Raw genomic sequence first — 24,743 nt, forward strand, 5'->3', positions numbered from 1 at the left:
TAACAATATAAAATACCAAGTTCTTACTTATCAATTAATCTTAAATGAATGACATTACTAGAGAATAAATGGAAAGTTCCAAATATAGCAAAAAAAAAAAGAATATTTGAGGAGATTAAAATGCTAGTTACTCTGATTTGATCAATACACCAGTGTATACATATATTAAGTATAATACTTTAGCCCATAAATAAGTATAAACACTATATGCAAAAATAATTGAAATGTAAAGTGGCTGAATAGATACAAAAAGGTACCAACTATATGCTATCTACAAGAGACTCACATCACCTGTAAACACATTGTATAAACTGAAAGTTATTTAACAGAAAAAGATATTCTGCACAAATTGAAGCCAAAAGAAAGAAGTAAGTAGCTATATTTATATTAGGTAAATAGACCTTAAGTAAAAAAAATACAAAGCCATCATATGATGATAAAGATATAATACATCAAGAAGATATAGTAATAACAAATGTATATGCTCCAGTCATTGGATTACTTAACTTTATATAGCAAATTTATAGTAATAAAACTAAAAGGAGAAATAAAAAAAAACAGCATTAGCAGAGGACTGAATACTCTACCTTCAACAATGAATAGATTTTCCTGGCAGAAACGTAACAAGAAAATATCAGATTTAAACAAAATGGACCAAACAGATATTTATAGAAAATTCCATCCAATCGGTGAATTATTTGCAATTTCAATTAACATTCTCTGGGATAAATCATATATTGAAGCTACAAGACAATTCTTTACAAATGTTTAAAATCAAAATCATACAAAGTATCTTTCCTGAACCCAATGAAATAAAACTAGAAAAAAATAATAGTAAGAACCATGGGAACTGAAGATATCAAGAGAATTTTTAGAAACCCTTGACACAAATGTAAATGGAAGCACACATATATAAACTTAAGGGTCACAATAAAGGTCAATAAAATCAATGAAGAATACATCATAAAAATAAGAGATCTCAAATCAATAGCTTACCATTGCATCTCAAGGAATAAAAAAAGAACAAACTATACCTAAAATTACTGGAAGGAAATAAGAAGTATCTTACTTCACAGAAACAATATTCAGATGAGAGCAATACAAAAACTTCCAAAATGAAGAGATAAATTTTCAAAATGTAAGGAATATTGACAAAAACTCAAATCAAGAAATAGAAATGATGCCATAGAAGCTAATATGAACAATTATATCCCAGATAACTTAAAAGTCCAAAGTAATGGAAAAATTCCTGAATGCATACAATCCATTAAGACTGAATAAAAATAAATAGAAAATATAAGCTGATTAATGAGTAGTGAAATTAAAGAAGAAATAAAAACTTATCAAAGAAAAATCTAGGACATGAATTCCACAAAACAATTAAACAAAACATTTATAGAACAAATACTAATTTTCCTTAAGCAACTCCAAACAAGGAAGGGGCCTCTTCCAAACTCATTTCTGAGGCCAAAATTGCATGGAAACCCAAACTATTAAGGATACAAAAAAGTAAGATCACAAGACAGTACCTGATGAATATACATACAAAAATCCTCAACAAAATAGTAGCAAATATATTTCAACAGCACATTGGAAAGAATTTTCACCATAATTAAGTGGAATTCATTCCAGAGATGTGAAGATGGCTTAGTATTCAGAAATATGATATATGAAATTAATAGAATAAAAGACAGAATAAACAATCATCTCTACAGGTACAGTAAAAGTATTTGACAGATTCAATATCTCTTCATAACGAAAACTCTCAGAAGAAAAATCTAAACATAATAAAGGCCATAGAGATAAAACTACAACCAACATCATGCATAATTGGAAAAGTTTGAAAGCTTTACATTCTGGAACAAGACAAAAATGCCCATTCCATCACAGTTCTTCAACATAGTAGTGGAAGTCCTAACTACAAGTATGACAGAAGAAAGAAGTGAAAGTCATCCACATTGGGAAGCAGAAATGAAACTATCTGCATTAGAGATGACATGGTCTTTTTTTTTTTTTTTTTTTTGTCAGTCATGGGGTCTGAACTCTGGGCCTGAGCTCTGTCCCTCAGCTCTTCAGCTCAACGAGAGTGTTCTACCACTTGAGCCACAGCGCCACTTCCAGCTTTTTCTGCTTATGTGGTGCTGAGGAATCGAACCCAGGGCCTCATGAGTATAAGTCAAACGCTCTACCACTGAGCCACCTTCCCAGCCCTGCCTCCTTTTTTATACTCACACTCCAGTGAAGACATGTTGCAGCTTCCCAATGCTCTTTTTCTTTTTATACCTTGCTTTACATGGATTGATATCCATTTGTCTATCTACATATGATACTCTATGAGTTTACATATATTTTTATATTTTATGTCTAACATCTACTTATGAGAGGAATACATCCAGAGACCTTCTGAATTTGGCTGCAACATCAGAGTGCAAACACCAGATTAATTTATCCTAATTCCATTTATGTAGTACTAAGTACTGAAGTAAGAAGATAAAATCTTGGTTTTACAAAATATAGCTATGAGACTGACAAACATTGCTTGAGTCAAACTCTGCTTGTATATAAGTTCCCTTAAATAAAGCCAAGTATAAAATGTAGATAAAGCAGTGAATAATGATTTTTACTTCAATATTTGTTGGAGAGAAAGCATGCTCCTTTCAAAGTAATCTATTTATTGTTGCTGCAAAGTTCCACAAGAAGCAAATACAGTATAATTATACATTAATAAAATTGGTGGGATGTTCACAAAAATTTTATGACACAAAAGAAATATGAAACTCAAATAAAGGAAAAATTAAATATATGAAGTTAGTAAACAAATCTTACATTAACTTTATCTACTATAAACAGGATTTTACTTCTTTTTTGTTCTAGTAAGCTACTGAGTTTTTATAATAGTTTTACAACTAAAATATTAGATTACTTTTCATCATGTACATAAAGTATGTAGTCTTAGAACACAGCTCAAAATTCTGCCAAATTTAACAATAACAAAAATATGACAATTTAAGTAAAATGTTTATTGGTACAATGTATTGTACTACAGTTTTAGGATTTTCTATTATATTTAACTTTAAATGCTGTAACTTTTAGGCAGTTAAAAATAAAGCCAATAGACATGTAAATACATTACTGCTAAGTGGAAAAATCCTGTAGCTCTTCTCTGTACATCTGCTCACTATAATGTATGTTTACATATTAATGTGAAGTACAAATTTGTAAACATGAACATTTGAAACTTTGAAAGGAAATGATACTAGAGTTTTTTTTTCTTCTCAATATTTTATTGAAACAGCATGTCCAAATTTGGCTGGAAGCACACATGTAAATAGTTTTAATATGGGATATGTTTCAAATGTTCTATGATATCTTTTGGTTCTGTTTTATGTTGTCATCTAAACCATGTTTATTTGCACAGTTTAATGCAAATTATCATTTAATTACAGACCAAACCAGGAAGATTAAATGTATACCAAGGAACTTATATCAAAGCTGCTGCCACCAATGCCTAAGCTATACATTTGGTTTGTTTAAAGCTACTCCAATAAACAAGTCCAATTCCAGTGAAATCAACTGGTAAACTGTTGCTGTATATCAGGATATTATTGTTATTTTGGCTAGTTGAAGGTATTTCAGCACAAAGGCAATGTATCTCTAAATTGAAGTAAAAACATTGTACTTCCACCTTGTCAATTTGATTCACAGAGAACAGTACATGCAGTTAGACATTTCTAAATATATTCAAATGTTTCAATGTAAGTATATATGGAAAACAGTGAACATAATTATAAAATAGTAGGGGTTACTTGCACCATCTCTTTTTAGAAATGGAAAGATCAAAGGCAACGCAGTGTAAATTATTTTAAAACAGCCTTAAACTAGAATTCCACTATAGTGTGTATTTGTATAATATATATATGTGTATATACATATATATCACATTATACACATATGTGTGTATGTGTATGTATCAGTGACATTTGAAATTTATCAAACTGTATAAACATAGAAGAAAAAGAATTGTTAGTACGATTTAATGAGGAAACAACTACAGTATATAATATGCTATTGTATACACAGACATATAACTCTTGTTTCAATAGATCTAAATTTGTCTTTAACATGTATATAGGGTTTTGTGAAATATATTTTAGGCATTTATACAAAACACTAATTTCAACTACGTTCTGGCTTAACCAACATATCTGACAGGCACACCTGTTCAATACATATTACTTGTTTATGTGTGCCAGATTTCCCTCAAGGTGTGGCATAGAATTGATTAGCAGAATGGAAGGGAAATCTTCTGTAATATTTATTGATTGCTGGCACCTTTGTCAAGTTGTCAGCACATACAACTCTGATGAACCAAAGACTTGTCACTTGCTGATTCTCACAGTTCACTTTTTTTCTTGCCATAGACATGCTTCAATCTCACAAAAGAATGAAGTGAGGTCCATTCCTGGAATTCATGTCTAATTGCAGTGAAATTCCATGAACATCTCTCTTTATAGCCTTCATTAATAAGCTTCTTTATTTTTGTAGTACACTAAATAGAAGCATCGATATTCAATAATTTGAAGGCCCTAAATTGCATAACCTAAAATCATATAAAGTTGTGTTTTAGACTCCCATATGTATTCTCCAGAAAGCTTTTGGCACCCTGTGTAGTGAAAATAAATAATGGTATTAAAGAGATTAATGTCCTAACTTCCATCATCTAAAGTTTTATATTGGTATTTCAGATGCAATAAATAGAGGATTTATCCACTTAGATCTTTATTTGTAACAAAGCCCAAACTTTAAATCCTTGATTTCAGTTTGACTGTTCCACAGACTAATACCAACCTGAACAGGGACTCTAACTACAGGTCTGGGCTTGGCTGAAGTCTTTAAGGATAAAGTAACATTCACTTATTTCCTGACTTGATATAAAACTTACAGAATTTATCTAAAGTTTATTTTCTCTAGGTTTATTTGGGATAAGTAATATAGCCAGGTCAAATTAAGAATAGTGTTTATAAAGGTAGTCTGGTGTTTTCTTTGAACAGGGAGTGGCTCATGTATATGCATCTCCAGACCAGAAGGAAAACTTTAAATTATTTCAATTATTCGATTCAAATTATTTGTTAAGTTTCATGTGGCCACTTTTATTCACATTTCACATTGTCTAGCCAGAATAGCTTTTGATTCTTGTAGATTTTCAACGCACACCTAACATTTAGTTAAGACAATTAAAAGTAGAATTCCTAGGTTTTGTTGTTTGTTGTATTTCCATAAGCATAGTCTGAATTTATTCCACAGAAAATGGCAAAGATATTAATATTTACATACATGACTCAGAAGAAGGGGACTACTTCCTTAAATGCTTGAAGCTCCTCTAATATATAATTTTCTATGAAGAGTTTCTCTATTTTCAAGTGTGAAACAATAATTTAGGAACATTATACGAAATGGTTTCTAGCAGTTAATGTTTAAAATTGCCATTGCTAGTGTAACTTGTTACCATTTCTAGTCTAATTATATATCATCACTTTCATGTTCGTAACATTTAGAATAATTATTTGAAATAGAAAGCGTAGGGCATATACACCATGGATCCGCTACAAAATAAGTGCCTTTTCTTACGTAATCACTGAGAAGTAACTCAAAGATTTAAGTTTTCAGCTAAATTCTCTCTTGTAAATTACTTAGGTTCTCCCATGTAAACCCTCAGAGTACATTTCATTGCAATCTGAGATGACAGCTTTCACGATGGTCAAAATTTGCCTTACTAAAGTTAGCCTAGAGTTGTGCTCTTTTGAAGAAGATAAAAATAAATGCTTGTTGTTTCAATTCCTGGCTTAATAGAGTTACATAATACAGATTTTTGTACATCAAGGACCTTGCAACAGGTATCTTATAAATTTAATTCCCAAATAGTATTTGTATTCACTAGAACATTTGGTCTGAGTGCAATCATGTGCAAGGGTATATAATATTAACTCATATATTGAAAATCACATTTATAAGGCATATTTAAGATGAAATAGCCATTTTGAACAGCATAAATTATGCAATACTCTTCAGAAGCAGCTTAGCAGATTTGTTAGAGGTTCAAAATCAAGTCATGCCATCATGATATGAAATACTCTGGCTTAATAAAATGGCCAGAACTACTCAAAAGAAGAATTAAAAGCTGATTGATCTTAAATATATACAGGTTGAGAACTAGATGCCAGTGGTTCACATATATAATCCCAGCTACTCAAGAGGCTGAGATCTGAGAATCTCAATAGCTGTTTACCTCTCCTTAGCTAAATACCAAAGTCACCCTGGGCAGCAAAGTCTCCAGTTGGAGACTTATCTCCAATTAACCACCAAAAGCTAGACGTGGATCTGTGGTCAAGTGGTAGAGTTAGCCTTTATCAAAAAAGCTCAGGGACAGCATCCAGGTCCTGAGTTCAAGCCCTAGAATATGGGCTATAATTTGTAATTCTTTACACAAATCTAGGATATAGTGAAAGAAAACAATTTAACTTTGTCAACTAAAATAGTCTTTTTTTCTACTTTAGTCTAATTTACCATTACTAGTATACAAGTCTGGGTTTAAATTCTACAAATATAATGATATTTTCATTCTTACAAACTCAAATATGTTCTCCCCCTCCAAATAATTTCTTAGTCTTCCTAAACAATTAAAATTACTTGTCATGGAGCTGGGAATGTGGCTTAGTGGTAGAGTGCTTACCTAGCATGCATGAGACCCCTAGGTTCGATTCCTTGGAGCCACATAAACAAAACATAAAAATAAAGAAAATTAAAAAATTATTTGCCTTTGTAAACGATACATAAAAATATCAGGTTCATTAAAGAATAAGTTAAATTCCATCTAATAACTATCCAAATATAAAGTGAAAAATATTAAATTCTATTTAGGATGCTTTCCTTTTCATTTGATCTTTCTGTTTCTTTAGTATTAAATACTCATTAGGTTACAAATATTTATAAAAAGTATACTTGAGCCAAGTGCCTCTAGCTCACAGTTGTATTCCTAGCTACTCATGGGGCTGAGGCCTGGAGGATCACAGTTTGAAGGTAATCCTGGCAGAAAAGTCCTCAAGATTCCATCTCCAATTAACTAGCAAAAACCCAGACTAGAGGCATAGCTCAAATGATAGAGTGCCAGCCAGCAATGAGCAAGAAAGCCAAGCAAGAGCACAAGGCTCTAAGTTGAAGGCTGATACTGGAAAAATAATAAAAATAAGATTTGAAAGTTAGTGTCCATATATTCACCTTAAAATTGAAATTAGTATTTATTCCATAGCAAAGTATAAAAGTGTAGACTAAACAATTTTTCTATAATTGCTAATATATATTTACAAAGAAACCAATCTTCATAGTCAGTTTCTGCTTTTAAAGGAATGACATCTATCTTCTTTAAATCACTTTCAATATGTAAGAGGCAAGTGATATAGAAGCCAGTCACCTGACATCAATCTTCACTGATGTGCTATTTTATCAAATATTTATTAAATACTTATTTTGAAGCCCAATCCACTATAGTCAGATATTTTCGTAGGCCACATTTGACTTATACCCAAGTTCTTGTGAACATTTAATAAGGCACGTTAAAAGCATAGCAGTGATGCTGTCTGATAATGAGGATTTTTTAAAGCCCAATAGCTGTTGACCTCTCTTTGGCTAAATACCAAGAAAACAGGTGCTTACATGCAATTGTGTTTAAAACAGAATTGTTTCATTAAAGACAATTATTGATTGCTGGATACCAATGAGCATGATTACATTTGCCTTCTCTAAAAGAAATTTGACTGTTGCCATTTGCTTTGAGCTGGTTGGCAGAATTCATCAGCCTAGAGGGCATAGAGAAGTTGTACTTATAATAGCCATAGGATGGACCCAAAGAGCAACTAATCGTTTCTGGGGTAACGGGGTTTGATTGGAAAATGTTTCCAGGTGCCTGTAATCCATATAATATTTGATTTGCAGAATGAGGTGCTTGTAGATACTGCCCATTGAAGTTTTCTGATGAATGATTTTTTGAATTGGCAAGTCCCAGAGAAGATAGCATAGGCACTTCCATCATGAGTGGGGCTAAAGACTGAGCACTGTTGTTGCTTGCTACGCATTCAGGAGGAGGTAAGACCAAAGGTTGTTGTTGCCAGAAGTTAGTTGGACAAATCTTGTAGCAAAATGGCAGGTTGTACAAATAGGCTTCTGGACAGGTCATTCCAAGGGAGCTTGTAGGCAAGTGAAATGTAGGTGGAGAGCATGGTGGAGAAAGCATGGAGTTTAAAGGAGAGGGAGCCCCTCCACTAGAGTTCACTGGAGATGAGCCACTACTTCCACCTGTGAATGAGAATGCAGCCAATGAATAAAGAACTTGATGTTTCCTGTTGAATCAAAACTCATATCCATCAACATTTCTGCTTCATTCTTAGATTAGCTTTCTTTGTAAGTTTAGTTGTTTTCCTTGAGAAAGGTCTTATTCATTCATAGTAGAGATACTATTATTTTTAGCGCTACTACTGAGACGCATGTACTTACTGAACATTTAACATGATAGTATTAGGGTCTTGAATCATGTTTGTACAACAATTTAAAGAATTCCAAGTGAACAACTCATTCAATAACTTCTTGGGAATAAAATCTAGGTTTTCTCTTTTTTTTTTTTTTTTTTTTTTTTTTGTCAGTTGTGGATCATGAACTTTGGGCCTGCTCACTGTTCTTAAGCTCTTCATCTCAAGGCTAGCTCTCTACTACTTGAGCCATATCCACTTCTGGTTTTCTGGTGGTTAATTGGAGATAAGAGTCTCATGGACGTTCCTTCCCTGGGCTGGCTTTGAACCATGATCCTCAGATCTCAGTCTCCTGAGTATCTAGGATGACAGGTATAAGCTACTAGCACCCAGCAAATCTAGGTTTTCATTTCCTAAATTTTAAGATAGTTCAATGAATTGAATCAATTAATTCATTATTTTGGATTTCAGAGAGTGCATCAGTCTAAGATAAATGCATATGAAAATAACTTTTGGTAAGTGAATATAGCATGTTTACAACCACTAGCTAATTTTTTAATGCTTCTCGTGTTTGAAATCAGGTCTTCATGCTTGTTGGGCAATCTTATCATTTAGGTCATACTTCTACCCCTTTTTGCTTTAACTCTTTTTCAGATGGGATCTATTGCTTTTTGTTTAGGCTAGACTCAGACTTTAATCTTCTACCTATATTTCTGTAGCTGAGATTACATGCATATGCCACCATGCTCAGCTTGTTTATCAAGACAGATTCTCATGTTTTTTGCACATTCTCGCTGCAAACCTTTTGCCTTCCTGTCCTGATTCTCAAGTAGCTTGGATTACAGATATGAGCCACTGCATTTGGCTTCAGCTTTCATATAAGAAAATCATTCATGGAGATACTTGTATGAATCACTATAACAAGAGCTGAAGACAAATTTTCAAGTTAAGAAATATCAAGATAGGGATGAAAGGATCCACATAGCTTTGCAGCTTTAAAATCAGGGATAATATTTTTTTAGGGTTCCGGTCATGGGGCCTGAACTCTGGGCCTGGGCGCTGTTCCTCAGCTCTTCAGCTCAAGGCTAGCGCTCTACCACTTGAGCCACAGCACCACTTCCAGCTTTTTTCTTTTTTCTTATGTGGTGGTGAGGAATCGAACCCAGGGCCTCAGGCATGCAAGGCAAGCGCTCTACCACTGAGCCACCTTCCCAGCCCCAAATCAGGGATAATTATAAGGTCCAAAAATGTCAAGATTCTAAACCTCAGTTTTGAACACATTTAAATTCAAACAATAGGTTATCAACTAGACTTCAAGTTTGATAGTCTTTTATGTGTGTATTGTAGCTTAATCTATCATCAGCATAGTTTTCAATAAAACACCTAAAAGTTATTTTTTAAAGTGGTGTTCATTTCTTTTGAACATTACATAGTGTTGGAAGTTTTTAAAGCATGCTGCCTAGACGATATCACTTAAATTAATATTAAAAATGAGTGTTAATATTGATCAAATCAATATAGTCAGGACTACGAATGGAGAAGTAGTGATTAATAAGGTTGTAGTTAGATATAATCACATAGTCCTTAACTTTCTGCATCACAAATGTACAAATATTTGTCTTCAGATAGTACACTCTATGACTAAATCATCATAATAATTAGATAAGGCATTCTGGTAAAAATACTTTTTACCCTATACAATGATGTTTGAATAAATATGTTTAAATGGAATTAAATATGTAATACGTGAGTACATCAAAATACTATTGCTTTCTGTTTTTAAGTTTGTTTAAAGCATTTTAAATATTAGAAAATATAAGAGAAACAATTAGGCAAATGATACAATCCATGCCAGATATAGACAATGTTCTATTTTTGTATGGTCTATGAGCTACCTTTTTAATGTTTGTTTCTATTCGTAGTACTGATCTTTGTCTTAGAGTTTATCTTCAAGTATTTTTATACTCCTTTATGTGTAATGTAAGAACTTTATAGTAGTGGAGTATACTTATACTTTGTTTTCCCAGTTTCTATGTCATATGCATCAAATATGCTACCTTACATGTTATAACCCCCACAATCTACTGTTATTGCTTTGAATCAGATGTTCAATGACTTTTCTAAGAGTTTGAAAACAAGAGTAAAATATACATTTACTTGCAAAAAATAAATTCATTTTGATCATCTAGTATTATTTTTGTCATTTACTTTTACACACACACACACACACACACAAAGAAAGATTGGAGCTAGGTGGCAGTACAATTTTTACAAAGACTTTTAAATACATGCTGAAATTTTCTCATTAAATATAAAACATTCATTTATATAGCTAACATTTTTTGTAAATCAGGACACAAATTGACCACAAACCCTACAGATCCTAAATTTGATAAACTCAGATGTTCAAGAATCCAGATGAGATATGAAGCTAAGGGTTTAGAGTCAATCAAGAAGAAACATATCAATAAATCCACCATGACTACAGCAATATTTTTCCCTTCATGCCAGTTCTCCCTTTGTGCCTTTTACTTCAACAGCACAATAAAATATGCATTCATTCACTTGCTTGCAAGCATACTTTATCTGACATTTACTTATCTCCTTGCATTTTATTTGCTACAAGAGTTCTGACTATTGTTATTGTATTTATATGTTAAATTATGATATAATTTGCTTACTTTTTGTGTCTGCACCAAAGGTTTTAAAATCCAGATTGAGTGAAGGCCTCCACGGGTATGTCTCCAAAAGCCCATCCAATACTCCCCTAAAAAAAGATTTAGCTTTATTCAATCCCAGAATTCAGTTCTTGAAAGTAATGATCATCTACACTTTTTATATTTTATTATAATTATCTGAAATGGCTTTTGTTTATAGCTAGATTCTAAAGAAAATTCAATAAAAACTATGGTTCTAGGATAACAAATACCTTAAAGGTAGTTAAAGGAGACAGTGGCAGAAAACAAGGTTTGGGAGACATCGCACTCATTTCCTACCATTCACTAGTAACAAAACTTAGCAAATTTAAGTCTCTGAACAAGTTTCCTAAATTTTGAATACTTGCAAAATGGGCTACATATATATTAGGCATGATTTGATTGTTATACTACTCACCTGTTTCTTCCAGGATCTCTAAATCCTTTGGCAAAAGGATTCCTGTCTATTTTCAGCTTGGTAATCTATAGTTCAAAAGAAAAAGAAAGGAGAGGAAAAAGGTGAAGGGGAGGGAGAAGGAGAAAGAGGAAGAGAAGGGGAGGGAAGAAAGGTGGAAAGAGGGAGAAAATTAGGAAAGAGAATCCGGAGGTGGAAGGGAGGGAAGGTGGAAGAAAGAGAAGGAAGGACAGAGAGGAGTGAGAATTAAGTCAGTACAACATTGTTACCATTGCTTATGGTTACAAAAGCCATATAATGCTGTAACCTGTATTGTGGCACTTTAAATAAATATACACATATGTGTAAGTCAAATTTAGAATAATTTTCTCCTTTATGCTCCAGTCCCCTCTGCTATATTTCCCTTGTAACACAACCATCACATAGTCAAATTTCACTTGATGATAATGTGATAAAACTATGATTATCCCCATTATTTAAAATGGAATTAATGAGTGCCCTTGGCCTTTACCCCTAGGTCCCTTTGGGCTTCTCCCGCTAGCCTGGGGCCCAACCCATTTTACCTGCTGATTTTGGTAAGCTGTCACTGTAGTGAATTCAGTTTCTTTAAAGGAGAATATTTTAACTCCTTCAGCAGGCAGGGACTGAATCCTGGAAAAGTCAACTGTGTTGTCTTGCTCCATCACATGCACTCGAGGCTTGTACTTATGCATAGACTGTAGAATGATCTGAGGGAGAAATGGTTAAATGCTGCCCAAAAAACCTGCCCTATCTCACAACCACATGGTATGCTAATAAACACACAAAAATGGAGCAAATCTAAACCAGAGAGGCTCAGGAAACCACATCCAGGGATCTTTGTTGTGCCATTTGGCCCCCAACTGAGGCCTTCATCGCTAAAAAGCTTCCAGAGCAAGACATCTCAGTGACACCAGGTAGCATATTGCACTCCAAATGGAGGCCCTTTGTTGCTTACAAATCTAGATATCCGTGTGATGTACAAGTGTCATCAGGATTTGATCACCTGCCATTGGTTCCCTGAGCTTTGAAACAAGTATAAACTAACTCCATGGGCTCTGGATGAGAATTTCAGTCTGAATTCCTGTCCTCCACTTGTATCCTCTCACTGTTCTACTTCAAAGGTGTGCATCTAAAAATTGTGTGCACTATCAGGAAAGCAAAAGCCCAAATGTTGCTTGGAAAGCCAGGGTGCCTGACAGCCCTGTGAAGTTTCCTTCCCACACTCTCAAACCAGGCATTTTGGCTCAAAGTGATCTCTTTCAGGCTCAAACTGCCTACAGTTATCATTCCCATATGCCAGTATTCTCAGATGCCAAAGGAAGTTTTCAGGAGCCATTTGTTGCCTATTTTGCTTACAAGTGCACAGTTAAGAGTTAAAAGAGCACAATATGTGCGACTGAGAGAAGTTTCCTTGATCTTTCTAGGGTGACCTGTGGGCTGGAGCCTTGCCACCACCCTCCTCTGGGAGAAGGATTTTGCTCACTTACATGGCCTTTGTCATCCATCTCATTGTTGGTGAGTTTCACGCGATCAAAGCTGATGATCTGCCGCATCCAGGTCTCTCCAGAGCAGGGTGAGTCTGGGTGGACGTAGAATCTGGGAGGGATGCATGAATGGTCTGTATTCCCAGCTACCATCCACTGAGAACTGTGATACACATACCTGAAAAGGTTCAGGGTATTCATTAAGCTCAGCTAGCCAAAGCCAGGAACTTGAGAAGTTGTTGTGTTTTGGTTTTAAAGTCCTAGCCAAAGGTGAGCCAATTGATCACAAAGGCAAGTAGCAGGATTCAACTAGATTTTTAGAGTGTTGGGGGCAGAAAACAAACAGTAAATAAGTACATGTCATCAAATTGCAATGAAGTGCCAGGATAGGTAAAATGTAATGGGATTTTCATGTCTAGTTTGTATTTCCTCACAGAAACCACAATAGAAATTGGTCTAACTCATTTTACACGCAGAATATGTGTGTGTGTGTGTGTGTGTGTGTGTGTGTGTGTGTGTGTGTGTGTGTGTGTGTGTGTGTGTGTGTGCATCAGCTGAGAAAATCAGGGAAGAAGTGGGAGGCTGAGAAGAGTCTGTCCAGCCCATTGTCACTAGTCATCCTCCAAATTCTTTAATAAGTCAGATTTAGCATCAGAACCCCCACCCAGGAACCCTGCTCAATGTAGACTTGGGGTTGATTTCCCAACCATTTCCAGTCTTGAACTCTCAGTTGTGCTTAGTAGTCACAAAAACAACATGTTCCACTGTTGCCAGGCCATGGCTCCAGTACATTTTCAGGGCTGGGCTTTCTCCTTCCTGTTAAAACCAACAAGGGGTTAGGCAGGCTGGAGGCCCAGGTACCCCACTTAAAGCTGGATGGAATGTTCACAGCTGAGTATAGACTGAATTCCTGAGTTAAAATTAGCAGAGCACAGTACTTTTGGGCTGCTATGAAACTTTGGAACAATTTGTCTCTTTTAAGCCTATTCTTAAGTCCAGGACTCAAAGACAGAGGGTAAGAAGACTCTCCTAATTTCTGGTACTTGCCCATAGTTTCAGGTAAAATTCAAAACAAGGGGCAAATATGGGCTTGTGTTCTAGTTAGGACCACTTGACTAGTTTGGGACAAATCATAGCATTGTTCTTGGAGCTTTCTGCCAAATAAGTGTACCCCAGTTGGTCCCCAGAAGCCTGGGCCCACCAGGAGGATTTTTCACTCCCAAATCCTTCAAACCACTTCTGTAAGCCAGCTAGAGTCCAGCTCCTCCCCATTTTACATACCTATGGCCAGAACTGTAAGCTGAGAGGCCAAAGTATCTTAAAGCACCAACTGACCTGGCTTTCCAAGAGGAGGGGGAGGAACATGCCTGCTTGTTTTTCAACTCTCAAAGCCCAAGGAAAGGCAATCCTCCCTCCACAAAAGTTACAGTTTTAAAAATAGTGCTGCCAGTTTGTAGATCTAAAAATCCAAATCTCTGTCCTCAGCCTAGGCATTGAGATAACCTATATGGACCTAGTTACCTATAGCGCTTGGAATCAACTGGTACCACATCCATGGCCACACAGTACTGCTTTCCTGGTTCCAACCCTTTCACCTTGACACGAACAGAGGGGAACATCCGCCTGTGGGAATGAAAATAGATATTGATCCTAGAGATTTTTGAGATATTTTTAAAGGGAAGAAGTCCTGAACAAATACTGACACCATGGAAAACCTGAGACTCACAACACCCTTCCAGTTCTATGGCAGATTCAGGAAATGGCATTTGCTATGTGAGGAGAGATTATTGGTCACATGCTTTATTGAAGAAGTCTAGGATTTCTGAATTGATCAGAATAACCTCACAATACCACCTTTGACTATATGAAAAATTTTAGGAGAAAAAGTAGAAGAGAAAATCTCTGTCCTGAGTTTTCAGCAGAAAGATTGGTAAGGCAAATTTGAGAAAGGTCGAAATGAGAAAGATTACAACAAAACAAAACAACAACAAAGAATTGCTGTCATGAAGGTGTAGTCCCGCAATACAAAGTGGCATTGGACCTGCGTAGGAAAGGCAGATCTTAGAATAGTTTGGGCCAAGGATAGTACCTGGGGGGACTGTTCAATGGATTGTCCTGGAGTCGTATCTATGTTATTTTAAACAGATAAGAGTGGTCCCAGCCTAAAACATGGGGGTAATATCTGACACCTGTTTGCCTGGGCACTTGCCACTTCTATCATATACTACATAAACAAGAGCTAAAGGAAGTGTTGGGAGTGCAAATGTACAGGACAGAATCGATAGACCATCTACTATTCTGGGGAGGATACACCTAGCACAGTAAATTGAGGGGCCTGTCGTTTTCTAATGTCTGGCGAAGAGTGGGGAATTCGAGAAATTAGCAGAGTACAAAAAGGAAGTCTCCACATTAAGGAGATGGAATCATTAACGGCTTTTTGTGCGTTCGTTACTTTACGCTACTCAGGAAAACTTTGAGTGGAGCCAAACCTGCCGGCTTTGGTGATGATCATCTCAGTCCCGATGTCGTGGAATCGCTTCCACAGCTCGGACCCTTGAAGCTCCACTTGAATAACATCCTTTCTAAGATTTTCATAGTTGTTGCCATCGCTGATGTGGCCACCACAGCTGGAGAGAGCAGCTGTGGAGGACTCTGTCTTGGGTCTCTTTTCTGCAGGACAAAGAGATAGCCCCGATTTTGAGAGTTTCGAAGCTCTACACATCCTTCTCTTTTCCTCACAAGCAAGCCTTCACCCATCTCCAAAAATCCTGGTGTTGGATCTCCAAGTTCCCTACAACACCCTCTATGGTCCTTTAATCCAGAAAGGGGAGAAGTTATAGCTATGCCCCATGAAAGAAAGATGCAACTCTTCAGGTTGATCCATTCTCATACTCCTTCAGCTGTTCCGGAGGCTGGATCTCCCTGCATACTGGGAGCGCACCCGCTTCTCAGAGCGAAGAATAGCCACCTTTTGGCTCTCCCGGCTGTGTAGCTGATCTGAGTCTCACTCCTCCACAAGCCTGTGCGACTCTACCCTGCACTCCGAAAGGAACTCGCGTTCCTCAGCGCGCCTTTCAGAAGTTCAGAAATGTTCCTTACAGTCAGGTGGCCAAGTTGTCCCAAGGGCCCCCAACGAGCCTATTGGGCTTGGACGGGGCATCTGTGTGTAGAGTTTGCCACCCTCCCACAGCGTGGCGAGCCTGGCAGAGAACTGTGGATCTAGCCAGCGCAGACCACGGGCTTGGGGCATTGGGGCTGCGTGTAGATACTCACCGGGCAGCTCGCTCTTCCAAGCAGCGCAGCTCCTTCTCTCCTCCTCTTCCTCTCCGCCCTCTTTCTCCAGAAACTCACGCTGCGCCTCCTCTCTTGGGTCCCGTGGTTTTCTTTTGCTGGGCCTCCCCATCAAGGCCTCCACTGAGAAGGCATGCGCTCGAGAACTGAGAGCCATCCCTGGAGGGGAAGAAGTGAGTGTCCGCAGCCGAGTTTCAGCCTGAGCTGGGGGAGGGAGGGAGGAGACGACGAGGGAGGACGCAAGCGATAGGCAAGGAAAGAAAGCAGGAAAAAAAAATAATTCCCAAATCTGAAAGACAATTTTTGGATTGGTACTCAAGGACAAAATTCCTCTATGAGAGTGTGTGTGTGTGTGTGTGTGTGTGTGTGTGTGTGTGTGTGTGTGTGTGTGTGTGTGCCCACGCGCGCGCGCGTGCGCGCGCGTGTGATTTTTATATATACATGTATTTTTTTCTTTCTTTAGACTAAAACAAAGAAGAGTAAACTAGGGTCTAAATCTTCCTGAGTCTGGTCCCCCTTCCTTTTTCGGTCTTCTCCTTCCCAGTAGACATATGCGGACTATCAGTCCTCAAATCCCTTGTTTCTGGCTTCCCAGTAGACATATGCGGACTATCAGTCCTCAAATCCCTTGTTTCTGGGACCTGCCAGAGCGCAGAGATTGGCAAAGGCAGGCCTTTTAGGGAGCAGACCTGCCGCCAATAGCGGCTGAGGCCGCTTGGATTGGGAGATAGTGTTGCACCCGACTGACTGAATACCAGCCGGTCACAGCCTCCGGTATTTGTTTTGGAAACTGTTGGAAGCATAAAAAGCACTGTGAGTGACATTTCAGAGTCTGACAGGGAGGAGGGGTTGGGGGTTGGTTGAAAAAGGGCTCCAAACAGGCGGGAGGAAAGAGGAGGAAAAGGAGACACAAGGTTACTGGTTTGCATTAAATTGTAAAACTCAAAGAAATGTGCAATAATTGCCCACGAGGGGCCACTTGCCCAACAAAAGTGCAAATATTACTTAACCAGATCCAGAAAAATATATTAATGTCTTTTGTGCGCCCCCTCCCTCCTTCCTTTCCCTCTCCCTCTCTCTTCCCCTCTCTCCATCTCTCCATCTCTCTCTCCCTCCCTCTCCCTTCCCTCCCCCTCCCCCTCTCTCTTCCTCCCTCCCTCCCTCCCCAGCACGGGGGGGGGGGGGGCAAAGTAGAAAGGAGTGCAAGCTTTCTGAGTTGATTTGCTCTGTAGCTTGGTTTTCAAACTAAGTGGCCAGTTGTGTCCGTGGATTCTCTTTTTCTTAGTAATGAAGGCTCAAGAAAGTCATGAGGAGGATCCCAGATGCCACCATGGAAGATAAGAGCAAATCTACTTCTTCAAGCCCTTCTTCTGCTGGATCTGCTTATCTTCTTCATATTCACCCAGGTTCATTAACAAACACACGTCAAGGCCACTAGCAGCACAACAGGGCATTTGCTCCCAAGAATGTGTACATCTCATCATGTTATGATTCAATAATTGATTCCAGCATCTCCTGGAATATCTTCCTCAGTCAGGTTTTGCTTTGCTTTAAAATGGATAAAGATGTTCTTTGTGTCAGAAGGAGACTTTATCATTTCCTAGGAATACATTTACACATGCAGATGTGGGATGTCTGTGTCCATGTGATCCAGTCATGCTCTTTCCAACAGAAATAAGGAACTGGGGGCCCCTGGACTCTGGTTGACTGCATCTAAACTAATGAAATTTGCACATTTCCAGAAGGTCTTTTCTCCTGGGGCTTGAACTCAGGGCCTAGATGCTGTACTTAGCTTTTTTGCTGAAGGCTGGAGCCTTCACCACCTGAGCAACATTGGCACTTCTGGTTTTTTGGTGGTTAGTTTATTAGAAGAGTCTCACAGGTTTCCCCCCACACATGGCACTGAAAACCAATCCAACTCCATTTAAAACAGAATAAAATAAGTATTAAATCACAGTATCTCAATATTGGAATTTGACAGTAAAGTCTTGTATAGTTTTTTTTAATTTCAGTCATTTAGCTGCAAATGTACTCTGCTTACATTTTCCATGCAATGGTAGTTATAGTGATGATGAGATATTAAGCCAAAGACAGACATCTTAAAGTAAATGAGAATGTTTGTAAGTCTTCTATGATCTTAGCTATGATTGCAAAAGGTTTAGTCACAGATTAAATGTTACTGAAAAGAGTAGTAGCAAGACACTATCTCTATCTTGGACAGGTAGAATGAAGCTCACAGAACAAGGCCAATTCCAGTGCGCAAGGCACTTGGCTTTGGAAAGTAGCCCTTTCTGGATAAGACCTTTACCACAGTTCATAAATAATTCCTTTTTACTTCAGGCATTAAGGTAGGAATAGGGAGTATTCATCTATTCACACTTATTCAGAAGATATATTTTAGCCTTTGCATTTCTTACCCAAAAGACACAATTCAAAATCATAGAAGTCAATAGTTGATTAATTTTAAATTGCTAAATAGCATGTAGCATTTGCAGTAGTGTTTTTAGTTTGGAAATTTTCTTGCTTGTAAATACTAGCTCAATTTACCATCCTAAGGCAGGACATTACTTTATGTGGCAAGGGAAGACTTTACTTTGCAAGGTTCTTTTTAAGAACAAATTTTTGTGAAATTCAGGTAAGAGATCATTAGCACATATATGCTCTAGTACTTCTATCTGCTATATGATATGTCTCTTAAATGAAGTAAATAACATATATCAGGTTATATTCCTTTCTTACAAGAAAGGTCTTCTTAATACCTACTACATGCATATAATTTCGTCACCCAGAACTATTTTTTATTTGTGTAAATAAAACTTTCCCCATTCCTATTTTATCACCTGTATGGTATTAAAAAGAACTGTAGCTCTTCTCTCACTCAATTGTTCTGGTGTAAGGTGCAACTAATTCCAGTTAACTTGTATCTAAGAGGAAAAAGTCCAGTATCTCAGAACTAGTTTGGTAATCTGTTCAGTTGCTGGAGTACTAGACTGTCAGGCTTCCCCACCCTTGAGGAGGGAAGGTCTGAGGAACACATGCTGATACCAGTATTTACTTCCCTACACCTGAAAGTCTCTTTTAAGTAGTTTATGTTTCCAAAAAATGTACTTAAACTTTTATGATAGATTTTTTTGACAATGGAATGGCAATACAACACCCGGAGACAAACTGGGATTCACAGAAGCTCACATTACAGAAGTATTTTTAGTGTAGCACCCAGTGCCTCACACCTCTAATCCCACTTACTCTGGAGACTGAGAACTGAGGATCACAGTTCCAAAGCCATCCCTGACAGGAAAGGCCTTATGCCTCTTATAATCAATTAACTACCAAGAAGCTAGAAGGAAAGGTGTGGCTCAAGAGGTAGAGCACCAGCTTTCAGCAAAAAAGGTAAGGTACAGCCCACAGACACTGAATTCAAGCCCCAGTGTGGCACAAAAAAGGTATGGTTAATACACATAAAATCTATTCAATATCAAGAAGGATAGAGAAGAGATAAACGAATCTTGAAAGGCACGTGTTTTATTAGATTTAATCTTGAATATGGTACTTGAACTTGTTTTAAGACTACAGAAAGCCATTTTATGTCTAATAAGCCCCAATATTTTGCTACTAGCCACATATATAACACATATATGAAACAGTGTGTCATGAAAATATTACCTCTTATAAAGTGTATATGCATAGAAAGTGTATATGCATAGATATCCACTATAAGCCAGAATATCTGAAAATGTTGTTCCTGAAAAATATGTCATGCTACTGGAAAAGTTTCAGGGCCTCACTAGGCTTCTATCTATACAGTCTGGATTTTTTGAAGAAAAAATATTATGTTTAAAGAGAACTAAGTCTCTTTGAAATAAAAAAAATTGTACTCTCCTGTATTTATTAAACTAAAGGGTTGCCAGACAGGCAACATGAGATCCTCCATCCCACTTTCAATTTGAGATAAAATAAATGATAAATTAATTTTTCATATATGTAGAGTATATATGTGTATATACATGTGTTTATAATATAAATACAATGGAATAAATTAAAAGCTTTGAGATGGATTGGATACCCAATGCTACTTTGGAAGCAGAACAGGTTGGAACATGATGGAAACTGTTGCCTCAATTCTTATTTTTGCTCTTCCTTGACTTTTTACTCCTGATGATTAAGATATTTTGACATAGTTCCAAGATTGTAGATTGTGAATCTGCAGTAAGTTATTCACTACTTTTTTTTGCCATTACGGGGAAAGGCCTCTCCTGAGTGAGTACTGAGGTAAGTATAGTCAAGAAATGCAGAAAGCCAGCTGCCTCTATGTATCATTTGAGTATCTGATTTTGCTAAGTTGCATAAAGAAATAAATCGTCCTTGCTTGTTTAAGTGAATTCCAGCTTGATTTTCTTAACTTGTAGACAAAAGAACTCTGACAAAATATACTTATGCTGATAAAAAAAATATTGGAAGATCACTTTGATCTCCAGTTCTCTCCTCTTTTTTCACTCCCTTTCTAGTACATCTTGTTCTTTTAATAGGGAAATTATAACCTACAGACTCTCTCAGAATTGTAAACCCCACATACAAAGGTGAATATCTAAATGTAGAATTTGAATTCCTACAAGACCTCCTAAGATGATAGTAAATAGGGCTAAGACACAAGCAGTATGGAAACTTTGGATTCAAACTGACCTGATTCAAATTCTCACTCTTACTACATTCTGAGGTGGTTTTTGTTTTGTTTTGTTTTGTTTTTGGCAGTAAGTCACTGTCTTTTAAGCTTTTACCTCTAGTACCTCCACCATAGAGTATATTTCTGTAAGTGGTTGTATGTATCTGAGAATCTAGTAAAATAATTTATGCAAACTCCTTGGCATAATGCCTAGAACATAATAAGCACTCATAACTATTTCCAACATTAAAGAGATAATAGAAGTTAACATCAAGAATGTGCTAATCTTTGTATCGCTTCCCAGCTAAGAAACCTTTGAGGCCACAGAGAAGGAGAAGAAATTTGGGCAATGTTGGAGCCTACAACCTCTGGAAGAATTATCAAGCAGATTCAAAAGGGCAGGTGTCTTTAGGGAAATCATTCTTTCTTGAATATGTTTGAGACCTATTTTATTAAATAAAACTAATGAATTAGACCAAAAGGTTGTATTTGTGTGTTTTTAAGTCCTTGGGAAACATGTCTGATAGAATGCAGAATCTGATTTCATTAATGATTCTTGGAACAATATATTTTGATATTTTACCAATTCAGTACAAGTGTATGTTCTTCTTATATGATTATCTAATCACATTAGTAAAAATCCACTAACATACGGTGTTGTCACTCCAAAGACTTAAGGGAACTGGCTTAATTAATATTAAATAAATTCTGAGTGGATCCTTCAATTCCTGGTGAGCTATATTCACTGTGATCTTTCAAGAAATGCTGTGCTTTCATGCATACAGTAATTGAGTTATGCATGCAGAGATTTGTAGTCCTTGTTCCTAGGCAGAGTAGGAGAAGAAAGAGTAGAGAGGCAAATTCTTATCTGTGTTCATTGTGTTCTTCTCATGGGGAGGACAAGATACTTATGCTTGCCAAAATATCCGTTGCAAACAAAAAAGTATTCTCCTATATTATATTATGTCCACAAACTTCTAATCAATGGTAAACTCTTCCTTTTGATAGTAATTGCAACATAAGGCTTGTTTTCAAAAATGTTTTTCATTCTCACTAAATTTATCGAAGGCATAAAAAATAGTTCCCAGTTTTTCCATTCAATTCCTAACTTAAGGTTAGTAGATATTTTTTTAAATATTCAAATTTAGTAGTTTCCTCTCATCATGAAGATGTGTTTTATCCTTGGCTAACTTGGAGCATTATAAATTAATAAAAGAAAAAGAAACAATAAAAAGAGTAAGTGTGGAGGTAGCCTACCTATAGTGACCTGAGTAATTGCAATGACAGATATTTGGTGGCCACCTTTCATAACCCTGTCATAGTGTAAGTAATCTAAAATTGTAAATATAACCCTAAGATTTACTTAAACATAGATACATGTGCTCACTTTAACAGTACATACAAACACATCACAAAATGCCTATTGAGAAAACTTTCTTCTAGCCAAACTCTCATTAAGACATCAAAAGAGAGCCTAGACACAAAATGTGATGGCTATTACATAGGAGAAAAATTAGAGGATGTGTGTGTAGGTCAGGAGAAATACTCACGTTTTAAGCTTGCCAACATGGAAATATTGACTAGATTCCACTTTAAGCTAATGTCAAAGTACATATCCTTGTAGTAAAATTGTTCAGAACCACAGTTTGACAACAGAAATTAAATATGAACAGTGAAAAAGAAAAGAAATCACTTTCAGGGAAAATGCTTTGTAAGCATCTTTTCTCTATGACAGTTCTCCTTGGGATGGGTTTAAATTCAGTCTTGAAGGATTTTTTTTTAGTGACAGTGAGTTTATCTAACATATATTCTCTGTATTTATATAAACTAGAGCTATTGCCTTAGACTTGAGAGGAGCACCTTAGTTCTAAGAATGTACAGTGAATTTCCTGAAGTTCCCCAAGCAGCAAACCAGCCTCTGTAAGGCAATTATGAGGCTCCATAATCAATGTTTGTGCTTGTCATGTTCATCCCTAATTGTGCCTTTCTTTTTTTGTGTATTGTCCTTTATTTCCTTCTTTATCTGTCTGTTACCTGAAATTTTCCTTATTTTTTTGTCCCTCAATTTTTGTGTTTCCCCATTTATTATTCTTTCTTTTTTCTCTCTAGATCCCTTTTTCTTTCTTTTTCAGTTTTGTTTTCCTTTTCCCTTTTACTGTGTCTCTCTTTCATCTCCCCATTCTCCTCCGGTGACACTCAGCAAAATCTTCTTGTGGAGGAGAGAGCTTTGAAAAAGCTACAATACCACCCCCAAACAACCTCCTTCATATCATTTTCACTGCCAGGTGCTTTCTGTTTTCTCTTTCTATAGCTTGAAGACAGATGGATGTAGTGTATGTATTACCATTACAGTATCTTGAACTCAGGTTCTGGTGAGAAAAAGAAGCAATCAAAGGTTTTTTTGTTTTTTTGTTTTTTTTGTTTTTTTTTTTTTTGCCACATTCTGCTGTCCCTTCTGAAGTCAACCAAGAACAAGAAAACTCATAAAATCCTTCTATTTAAAAAAAACTGGCTTAGATTTCTTTGGGAAAGACCCTGAGCCAGTGTCACCTCTCAGCATTAGACACTCAGCTAGGAAAATTTCATGACAGCCACAGCCCTCATCTTCCAGTAAGACAAGTACATGTCTCTGGCCCTCACTCCCTGGATCTGTAAACTTATTCTACATAGTTCCCTAGGCTTCGGGTCCTACCAGGACAGTTTCTCAGCCTTGGAGACATATTATTGCTGCTTCTTTGAGACAGGCCATTTATAACCTTCACTTAGTTTGAGGAGTGCTAATATAACACTTCTGGGTCCCTAGCAAGTAGCGATTTTAACGTCTCTCCCTAAGTTCACTGATGAAGGAAGATGACACCAACAATTTTGACTTCAAGTGGACCTCCCCGTTTTTACCGACTTGTTTGGTGATAGGTAACAGGATTGACAGAGGCTGCGAAGAATCATTACTGTGGAGGCAACCAAAGAAAATCCACACCCTGGCCAGTAAGGCAGGAGTTTTTACCTGGGAGAAAACAAGCAGCCAACGGTTTCTTTGTCAAGAGGGCAGCCGGGCCGGCTCAGTTGTGGGAATGCCGCGTCTCAAGTTGTACTCTTCAGCTCCTAAGATGCCTGCTTCTGCACCTTCTTCAAACTTCAGAGGACACTGACAGCCTTGAGCCAGGAAGCGAAGCGAGAGAGAACGTGACGTTCTGGCCAGTGGAGCAGGAGCCTGACTTGCTGCTCCTGGATTGGACCCCCGCCCACGCTTTCTCCCACGCGGGAGATTTACTTTGACTAAAGGCTGGCCTTGATCACACAATGACAGTCTTTGATTTCAGTCTCCGACATCTCCAGCTTGGGGACCTCCAAATCTTGTTTCAGCCTCCCAGTGCAAACTAGCCTGCCTGGGCCCTACTCTAACCTGCAGGCTGGTTCAGTTCTTGGCAGGTGAAGAGGAGAGGAGGGGGAGTGGGAATGCCTGGGAACCAGGAGTGGATCGACCTTAAACTGTAATGGGCCCATTTCCACCCCAAATGAGAGCACTTGCTGTCCTCCATAAATAACAGCTCACTAGCAAATCTGCAGATTTGCTCTGCTTTCTGGGCTCATTAAGCGACTAACTCTGGTTCAGCGAATACAAGCCGATTCAGTGCCCTGGGCAGCCCAGAAATTCTC

The 24,743-nt window shown here is 37.2% G+C and overlaps 1 protein-coding gene across 2 annotated transcripts; it reads right to left on the reverse strand.

Annotated features, from left to right (window-relative positions):
- Nucleotides 1-2,763: 2,763 nt before the first annotated feature.
- Tbx22 (T-box transcription factor 22) lies at nucleotides 2,764-24,214 on the reverse strand. 2 transcript variants are annotated; one of them, XM_070040133.1, is made up of 9 exons: nucleotides 24,091-24,214; nucleotides 16,409-16,585; nucleotides 15,625-15,805; nucleotides 14,657-14,758; nucleotides 13,139-13,247; nucleotides 12,194-12,358; nucleotides 11,634-11,698; nucleotides 11,201-11,286; nucleotides 2,764-8,349 (listed from the first exon to the last, which is right to left on the reverse strand). In XM_070040133.1, the coding sequence occupies exons 2-9, from the start codon at nucleotides 16,581-16,583 to the stop codon at nucleotides 7,742-7,744; spliced, it is 1,491 nt and encodes a 496-aa protein (XP_069896234.1). In that variant the 5' UTR covers nucleotides 16,584-16,585; nucleotides 24,091-24,214; the 3' UTR covers nucleotides 2,764-7,741. The 2 variants fall into 2 exon arrangements, with proteins under 2 accessions (XP_069896234.1, XP_069896233.1); XM_070040132.1 differs by having other exon boundaries at nucleotides 13,139-13,313.
- Nucleotides 24,215-24,743: the final 529 nt, after the last annotated feature.

This window comes from Dipodomys merriami, unplaced genomic scaffold (assembly GCF_024711535.1).
Source record: "Dipodomys merriami isolate MVZ:Mamm:240054 unplaced genomic scaffold, mDipMer1.0.p SCAF_3, whole genome shotgun sequence".
Classification (NCBI taxonomy): domain Eukaryota; kingdom Metazoa; phylum Chordata; class Mammalia; order Rodentia; family Heteromyidae; genus Dipodomys; species Dipodomys merriami.

Excerpts from the sequence above, each read along its gene's own strand:
- Tbx22 (XM_070040132.1), bottom strand. The coding sequence starts at position 16,583 with ATGGCTCTCAGTTCTCGAGCGCATGCCTTCTCAGTGGAGGCCTTGATG. Across the intron at positions 11,699-12,193 it reads CAGCTTACCAAAATCAGCAG|ATTACCAAGCTGAAAATAGA; the intron begins GTAAAATGGGTT and ends TTTGAACTATAG. Across the intron at positions 11,287-11,633 it reads AGAGATCCTGGAAGAAACAG|GGGAGTATTGGATGGGCTTT; the intron begins GTGAGTAGTATA and ends ATCTTTTTTTAG.